The following is a 9720-nucleotide window of genomic DNA, read 5'->3' as shown; positions in this document are numbered from 1 at the left end:
GCCATTGCAATTTTAGCAACTGCTAGTTGAGGCTGAAAGCTGCAACCATAGCTCATTGGTTGAGCACTCCACACAATGAGCTGGTGATTCACTGTGGATTCAACTTGAATTCAGACATTCCTCTTTAAGGAGCATGAGTGTCCTTTAAGATAGTAAAATAATACATCTCAAAGGGCAATAACTAAGTTGTCCTATGCCCTTCATTGAGCTACTACTGTTCCAAGTCTTCCTCGTGTTAACCAGTTGTCATTCAGAAGAAGAGACGAACTAAGTTTGGACTTAACGTCATTCAAAAAAATGCTGATTCAGAAGTGATCTCGGAAATGATCAGTAACTCTTATAATGCTGAAAATAATGCCCATCAAGTCCCAAAGATAATTGTTATATTTTTCAAATATCTCTTTGTTTGGTATTCATAATCAGAAACCACTTGTTCAATCACTGAACTATCACAAAAAATTAACATTAGTTCGTCTTGTTCACTTGCTGAGAAAAAAAAGATTATATCATATGTCATTTTCAGCACTTGAAACACATGCCAGTGTTTGTGCTAGTTCCAAGACCTTCATTTTACTTAGGGGCCGTCAACATATTCACTTTAGGGATCTTAAGCATCAACAACAAAATGGATGACCGGCGACGCTTCGCAGCCAAAGTAGACTGGGTGAAGGGTTTTGTTTTTGGCGGGAAAAACGATGCTTAAGCAGAGCAGATTCCCATTGGTAATCCATTTTCCCTGTCATGTATGCGTTACTCTTTCACTACTCTGATGCCGCGAGCTTTCTTCCTTGTTCGGAAGAACCAGACTGTGAAAGAAACAAAACACGCAGGATATCTGATCTACAAAGATTGTGCGTTTTTTTTGGAGAAACAAAGGTCAAGGTCTTGGAAAGGAAAGTGTTGTTCGATCAGCCAAAGAAAATTGGCGAAACCTTTAGCCCTTTCACACCCAAACCGGCCTAAACCACCTATGATGAGTCAATGGGTTAGGATACAGTAAAAAAGTAAAGTTCACAATGTAAAATGTAGAATTTATGGTGACTAAGGACAGAGTTTAAAAGATTACAATTTGCAGTCCTTTCTTGTTAAACTTGTCCTTCTCACTCTTCAATTTTGTGACACATATGTTTTAAAAATGTGTCAGTTTGCTACTGTTCATGGCCTTACCCCCTTCCCCCCTAAATGTCAAGTTGACGTTAAGCGGGGGATAAGTGAATAAGTTGACGCCCCTTAATGCTACAGGTGTAACGCCTTATAACCAAGGCTGCTGCCTAAGAAAATTTTAAAGGGGCCCTCAGAGCTAAACGCTGAGAACTTAGGAGCCCAACATATGAAGTGAAAGGTGTTGCTGTGAAAAATTAAGGCGCCCAGAGCTATTCTTTGGGAGCCCCAGGCTACCGGGCTCCTGTTAGGCAACAGCCTTGCTTATAACAGAAGAAAATAACACATGCAAAGGATTTTACCACATCCTCCAGAGTGCCACACATTTTTCTTCTTTCTTCCTGTTGTTCTGCCTCACGCTTGCTAATCAGTAGAACTTCCTAGTATTGAAATTTACATAAGGAACTTAATAGATTTTTAGGTTCCTTGGACACCTCCTACCAAAGGAAGCCTGTGTCCCCATGTTCAGTCACAAATTGATTATGGAACCACAATTATTAATGAATAGCCAAGGACAGCATTATCTGAAATAATGAAAAAGTTTTAGAATCACCTATTTTTGTTTGAGTGGGAGCTGCCATCTTGAATAATATATATTGTGATGTGTTACAGTTCCCTTATTATTATTAGACACAAGCTACTTGAGTCAGAACAATAGGGCAAACCATAGCACATCACAATTTTTATACAAGATGGCGATGCCCGCATAATTAATTTTGAAGTGAAATTAAGAGACTTTCAAATTCAATTTTCCTGATATAAACACTTTTTTTAAACAAATTTGAACACATTAATTTTTTGCTTGGAAACATAAATTTACTTTGGTTTAAACTTATTCGGTAGTAGGAGTTGAGGTTCTGTTTAAAGTGCCTATAGTGTATAACCCGAAAACATTTTTTTTGCCTAATTAAACAAATTTTTTATTTCGGTTGAAACCGCGACTTTTTAGTATTTTTTACAGTTGGCATTGTTGAGAGCACGACCAAGCATCAGGGTTCTTATTAAGAGCCGGTAACCAGTTATTTTTACCAGTTTTTCAAGTGCCTTTTACCAGTTATGTTGGTGGAAGTCAAGTAATGATGAACTGTGATGTGTACCAGACTTTGTTACTTCGTTACCTGGTATTGCTGTCTTTTCAAATGTACTCATCATGTCGTCCAGCGATGGTAGCTACGACCTTAACCTGCGATCAAGCGTACTTTTCTTGAGACAGGGCGCTAAAAAGTACGCCTGATACAATTTCTTAACGCGTCGTCTGCCGCCCACCTGTCAAGAGTGATGTTATCATGTGCCATGCTATAAATGTGAGCCAATCAGATTTTACCGGAAATTATGTGCACGCTGCGATTCAAGTAAAGACGCCACAAAAACAAAATAGCACTCTGGCTTTGATGTCTGCAATCAAAGCTATTTCTGCAAATCATGCTTGACAGTTGGTGCAGATTCTCTGTTCAAACCATCAAGGAACAAAGAATTTCGAGATAAAATGGCAGAAAAAGCCCGAATTCTTCATGTCATCATCAGGTGCAATCGACAGTACAATAAACTTTACTTAAAATCGAATATTTGAGAAGCCAATAAAGGATGCTATAAAAACAGATATGAGGAAAATGAACTTTGAAAAATTCTAGTTTTTCAGCAGCAGCTACTCAGCTATCATTTTGTTAGAAGTGGTTCAGATTGTTCAGCGATTCCGTAAACAGTGACGAATTTCTCTGTCAAGCTTGGCTGATTCCCCGAATGTGGCAGCCCTAAAGTTCTATTCGGCTCTTTTTGGATTCGCAACTTGTTGCTTCCGAATATATTCCAAAGGACTTGCCACAACTACAAACGTTTTCGAGTTGGTGGAAGAAGAACGATGCATGTTCTTCTAGGATGATCGGGCCTGTATTAACAACACTATTGCCAAATCCCGTAGGAAGTACAACTGTAATCTCTTCTTTTACTCAAACCATTCTTCGGATGCATTCTCTCCGCCCTTCCTTTAAAGGTCGAAGCAACAGCAGCTGTAAACAGAACCTAAGCATCACTCCTGTTCAAATCCTTCTCGGCGGCCATAATTTCATCAGCTGTTAACCGATTTACAAGAAGTATGATTTGCAATTCTGTAACCAATTGGAGCGAGGCTCCAAGAGCTCTATTGTTTTTCCGCCAATCAGAGTAAAGTCCAGATTCTGGACTATGGGTAGACGACTCGTTAAGAAATTGTATCAGGCGTACCTTTTCGCACCATGTCTTAGTAAAAGTACGCCTCAGTGCTGGAAATAATTTTTCTTTATTCACAGGACATATGTCCTTTCAAATCTTCCTTTTGGTTGGACATTTGACAAATTGGGCCGGACATAAAACATTGACTGACAACGCCTTGTAGAAGATAACTCAAGATGTTCTGGTGAGATGTTCGGTCATCATGTCCGATCATAATGTGAAATTGGCCGGACATTTTCAAAATTTGGTCGGACAATGTCCAATGACCGACTGTTCTTTCCAGCACTGCGCCTGATCGCAGGTTAACTCTAACTCAGCTTCCAAGGCCGCAGAAACAGAGGTCGAGTATGACTTAGAAGTTGAGGGTTCATAAAACCAGAGCGAACACGAAACCTCTGATGATGAACCAAGAGATGGAGGACGAGGAAAATGCAAATACCTATTTCATCTATCCATAGTCTTCTTTGATAATTTCAAGACATTTGTCAATCCAGGGAACATCACTTCGGAATTGTCGTCTCGAAAATGTTTTGATCACACTGCCGAGTACTTCGTGGGCTCCCAATAAGCACGCTTGGATTTTACAAAGTCGACCAACTTCTTTCTTTGTTTTCGTTTCTGCTGTTCATCAGCCGATATACCTTCTGTCTAAAATGGCTTGTTTTTACAACCGAAAACAACCCATTTATCTGGCATTTTCCAGGAGAGCGATCATGAATGGCCTGGAATGACATCACAAATTACTCTATACCCAGACTCTCTTCAATGAATCTGTGGCTCAGTCATGGTTTAAAAAGTGCTCTTTTTCCGATCTTTAAAATATTAAAAAAAAATTGCAGTTTTAACCGAATTCAAAAATGTTCGCGACATTTTTCCCAATTCAATAAAAAGATTCAATTACGTGAACAAAATGTTTGGGGTTATGGGCACTTTAAGAACATGACACAAGAATACAATATTAGCGAAGGTGGGCATGGCAACATAAGATTTTTACCCCTAAATTGATACCAGCTACAAATGAACAAATTTATACTTTTTAAGCTTTTTTAATAGTTCCAGAGACGTCAACTTCAAACACCTTCTGCTTAAATAGTTTAGAAAAGCATTGTCATAATTTTCAGATCTATTAATAATTTCAAGAACAATAAAGATACCAGTTTAGACTTTGGTAGCCCAAAAACCTTTTAGACACCCTAAAAGATGCCAGATCCCTGATTTTGTCCCCTAAAAGATGCAACGATCATCCCCGCCCATTGCCAACTAGAGTCCCTCCCCCCTCCCCCCTCCCCAGGCCAAAATATCACGCAATGGACATTCCGAGTGACTATGTCAGGGAGCATTGATACTACTGTCAATAGACTACTAGTTACAGTAACTAAAATGATTGACTGCCCCAACCTTTTCATTAGCAGGGCTCGAAATTAAAAAAAAAAGAACCCATTTGCAATTTTGACACAAGATACAAAAGTACTAAAGTGTATTATCACATAACTGAGGGTCATCGCAAGAAATTATCCTGGGGACTCACATCTAAAGAAGCCACTGAAAATGGTGATGATCGAGGGAATGGTGTTGTGCATGTCACATCGCAGCTAAATTACACTACAACAACAATATTATTATTTTGTCCATTATCTTCAAACAATATTTACCACAAGAAACAAAATTTTCTCATTTGTTTATTTGTTTTAGCAAAGGTAGCAGCAGACTGATAACCTTTCTATTTCCTAATAGCAAAGGTGAAAACTAGTTGCAAGCTACGACTTCTCCAGATATTTTAGCCGCAAAATTCAGCCGCAAATGTAACTAAAACTGTATTGGTTACAATTTTGAGCCTTGATTAGCCTTAGTAGCAAGCATTCTCCAATTGACTATTTTCGAATTCTCATGGCTGGACTGGATCTAGCATGAAATGGAGGCTAATGCGGGCAAATCTTTTCACACACAAATTAATTTCATGCTAGATCCAGTCCACCTGTGAGAATTCGAAAATGGTCTATTCACGGAAGAAGAGCTTTCGATCAGGAGATGTTAAATGGGGAAAGGAAAGAAGGCTTGAAAGACAAGCAATCTTTCACTGACAAAATTGTTCATCACCTCGAGGGATTTGATAAAATTTAAAGATAATCCATGTATCAAGGTTCTCCTTTACAAGTGCACTTACTTGCAGCTGCGTCCATTCCTCATCTTCTGGATTTCTACCTGTACCGATGATAAAATTTGAATAATTATTATTGTACATGACTTTTCAAACCTTAAAACCTTAAAATTTAATGTTTCATAATTCCAAAATTTAGAGGCCTTACGTGTAAAGTGCAAATCAAGTGTTGCATCTCTTCTCTGTCTTCTCGTTGATAATCTTGTGGCTCTGTCAGATGTATTTGAGGTCCCTTGCTAAATAACAAGATATCAAATTTCACAAACTGATTAAAGTTCTGTCAACTCAAAGTTTTAAAGGGATCTCCACTAAAACAAGAAAATGACTTCAAACCACAGAACATAATGTTTACAATCAAAATTGTTCAAATTTTTTCCAATGAAAGTGTTTGTATTTGAAAGTAATGAATCATTATTTCAAAAATGCTTGTTTTAGCTTTCAAATTTCCAGGGTGCCACCATTTTGAATAACTGCCCTATTGTTCCAGAACAAATGCTTTTTGTATCAGAACAAACAATAGGGCAACCAAAAAACATCAAAATGATTCAAGATGGCGGCCCCCAGGAAATTTGAAAGCCAGAACAAGGGTTTTTGAAATTCATTTCTTTCGAATACAAATGCTTTTATTGGAAAAAAGTTGGAACAAGTTTTTGTTTTAGAGGAGGTTCCCTTTAAAATCAAAGCATGCTGGTCAGCGGTTCTCTTGTGCTGCAGAGACGTTGCAGGGTCACATTGCACTTGACATTGTAGATCATTGCAGATTTTACCATCGTTTGCTTGCTGTGTTCCCACCCTCCTCAAAGGTACCGGTAAGTGTGATTCAGGTACATACAGCACTTTCACTGATTATTCAGTGTGACCAAGCTTTGTTGCCATGGTTACATCTTTTCTGTGGACAGTCAGCGCAACCGCCACAGTACTGTAAGGCACCTCCCTCCAAGCTCATCAGTCCCGATGAATTTTAACTCTCCTTAGAATTATTTCCATTGTCCATCTGTGGGTCTATAAGTTTTGCAAATCTCACTTCATGTACTTTTAGGTCAGTTTATTACTTTTGACATCCAAAATGTATTTTCCCCAGTTTTGCCATTTTTCAGTGGTTTCCTACAGTATCTACATGTACATTGTAGTATTTTCATAAATCCCACAAACAAGAGAATGAGGCTTTTTGCCAACAGTTTTGGTATGTAACTTATTCTAATAATACACAAGAAAAAAAGACTGAATAGGTAAAAAGAGTGCAGTTCTCGTGTGACACAGGTGCAACTTTATAACACAAACGCAAATTGCAAAAGCACCATTTAAAGTTTACAGTTGAATGACTATAAACATTAGACTGGTAAAAGTTTGATTTTGACTAACGTTGTAATGTTTCAACCAATCAGTTGAATGAACTTCATGGAAAATCAATTGAAAATGTGCTGTCAAAATTCACTTGTTTTGATTTTTTTGTCTTTCCTTTGTTTCACGTTTAATTATTAATCATCAATCTTAATCTAGCAACTGCACCGAACAACAAAAACGCTCTGCTAATCACACAGTAAAATGCCCACTACTGCTATGTACATTTATGCTGCCAGCACAATGCTAAGACCGCTGGCAGTTGGTAAGAGGACAAACCCAAGCAGCCGCTGAAACCATGCACTGCAGATAAGGATGATTGTTGGGACTGAGGAGACATGGAACAATGCAACACAAACACAATGCTAAAAATAATGCCAATACAATGCTAAAAAACCCTGTTACACCCAGCACTAATGTAATGCAAACATACATGTATTGCTAACAAGATTCAACATTAACACAATCCAATGCAAACGCAAATGCAATGCCAGCCAAAACATAAGAATAATGATAACTAACCCAAGATGTTGCCAATGCTTGCTCCTGATTGTTAAATATGTTAAAATAATTGCATTTAACTATATGTAATCAATGCAAAAGTTGGTGCAAGTAATGGAAATGGGTCCACACAAGGGCTGAGAGAAAGCCTGTTAGAGAAAAACTCCGTCAGGGTTTCTCTTTTTCAGTGTGTAGGCTTTTTCATGCAAACTATTGCTGTAAGATTCATTTGATAAATTGCAAATAATTTCCTGGATTTTCAAAAGACGAACCTTATTTGTATCTTATTCTGCTTTTCTTTTGTATAACACATTCCTGGCATATCTTATTCTATCATGCACCTTAAAAATAAAATTCTTAAGATCAAGTGCAAATAAAATATTGACCTTTTCACTAACTGAGAGTGAGGGCCGCACTGGGGAATATTGGCTTGAGATCATGGCAGTACGGACCGAGCTGCTTGGTCGGTACCAAAATGACCCAGGGCGAATATTCCCCTGCAGTGCTGTCTTGTGCAAGTGAGGTTCGTAAGTTGTTTACTATATGGCATCGTTTCTTTGAGCAATCAGACACTTCTCTGCTTGGTGAATGTTTGTAATATTCATCTGCCATCAGTGAACCTTGAAAGGTAACCTTTTACGCATAAAACTAAATTCTGCTTGTTATATTTAGTTCACATAGAAAGTGTGGTGTACAGGGTTTTTGACACAAACAACGAGTGAATACAACCCCGTACAAAGCACTTTCTATGTTGTGAGCCGTTTATTACACAAAAGACGAAAAATTTCCATTGAATTAGTTTTCTGAATGCAAATTAGAAACAAAAACTCACTAACAATAGAACCAAATGCAAATTTAATTTAATTCAACAACAAAGTACGATTTGCACAAGAAGCACAAGTGATGGGCTTGGAAAGGCCTTTACACTATCATTGATTGGTTATACTTCCACACGTGAAAGAGCTGTTTGCCATTCTGATTGGCTGTATAGGCTTTTTTTACATGTGAAAATGAAGCGTATAGATTTGTACAAATGAGCTTTATGGAATAAAATTCTCATGTTATGTGTAAATTATAAAATAATGTAGTTGTGATGAAAAAATTAAATTCCACTTTTTGAAAATCTTTTTAAGTTGTGTTTCACTCAACTTGAATTTCCTGGGAGAGAAAAAATACAGAAATGGGCTGTTTCCATGGTAATGGTCAGCACTTTAAAATCCCGACTGCAAGCCAGCCAATTAGAGTGCTCCGTTTAGCCTGAGAATTGCTTGTCATAAAATACGAATTTCGCATTTCCCGCCATGACTTCCTCGTTACCCATAATCCCAACCAACCAGGTTAAATAGGAGTCATTAGCTTGCACCACGCGATAAGCTGCGTCACCATCATTCTGAAAAACAAACCTCGCTTATTTCTTGCACCTCATCATCTTCGTCGTCACTTATTTCCACCTGCCTTTTTGGCTGGTCCTCGGGATGAACGACATTTCCCATAGTGATGATTGACCTCTGCCCAGATGATTCACATCGGTTTCGATTCATTCTCAGTGGAGCGTTTCTTCGACCATAATTCACGACAGCAATGTCATGACAAGTGCAAGCGACCGTTTTCCCACCTCAAGTCCACCTTATCTGCCGCAGCAAAAAGCGCTTCTCAACAAGAAACAACCACGAAACAAATACCTCTGAACCTGTTCGCTCAAAAACCAAAATGGAGCGCTGAAGGACTGGGTATCTAGTACCGAGTGCTCTGCGGAGCCGGAGGAAATTATCAAAGGAACGTTTTCAACATGGGAACCTTCTTGAAATGGTGGAAAAGAATATCTACACGATCAAGAAACTTAGCCATTATTTTCCTGTACAATGCAAATCTTTGGAAGTAAGTCTGCGCCAGTTTTACATGCAATCGAAGGCACAAAAAGTTTGATTGAACGGTCCCTACTTTTGCGCGGTTTATGAATATGCGGGAAAAGTGTCATTGAGATACCCAAAAAGAAAATTGGGGATAACCACGCATTTTTCGAAGATAATTGATCGACAATACTTGTAAAAAGCTTTAAAATACAAAGCAATGTGTGGCGTTCTTTTCCAAATTAAAGCTTAATTATTTCTGAAAAATCGGCGTGTCTAAAACACAGGTCACATTCCACAGGTGACTAGTTGCAAGTCATTGTTTTACGTTTTGGAAAGTAACCAAAACGCTCAATTTGGCTAACAATAGGCCTAAGGTTGGTTTTTAGGCCTAGGATTCGCCAAATTGAAGGTTTTGGGGTACTTTACTCCCACAAAAATTGGGTAGGGGTGTGCGGGCCACTTCCCAAAACCCTTACCCTATTTATGACCTGACCAAAA

At 38.4% G+C, this 9720-nt stretch overlaps 1 protein-coding gene across 1 annotated transcript in view; it reads right to left on the bottom strand.

Annotated features, from left to right (window-relative positions):
- The window catches only part of LOC138043910 (uncharacterized), a 29717-nt gene extending 20564 nt beyond the window's left edge, over positions 1-9153 (bottom strand). The window contains exons 1-4 of the mRNA XM_068890429.1: positions 8773-9153; positions 5676-5763; positions 5534-5571; positions 1464-1541 (exon numbers count right to left, since the gene is read on the bottom strand). Of these exons, the coding sequence (XP_068746530.1) occupies positions 1464-1541; positions 5534-5571; positions 5676-5763; positions 8773-8910 (342 nt within the window). The 5' untranslated portion in view covers positions 8911-9153. The remainder of the gene's footprint in view (positions 1-1463; positions 1542-5533; positions 5572-5675; positions 5764-8772) is intronic.
- Between the last annotated feature and the right edge of the window lie 567 nt (positions 9154-9720).

The sequence above is a fragment of the Montipora capricornis genome, chromosome 3 (genome assembly GCF_036669925.1).
Source record: "Montipora capricornis isolate CH-2021 chromosome 3, ASM3666992v2, whole genome shotgun sequence".
NCBI classification, from domain to species: Eukaryota; Metazoa; Cnidaria; class Anthozoa; order Scleractinia; family Acroporidae; genus Montipora; species Montipora capricornis.
The sequence above is the reverse complement of the archived record's forward strand: the minus strand, read 5'-3'. Positions and strand labels throughout refer to the sequence as shown.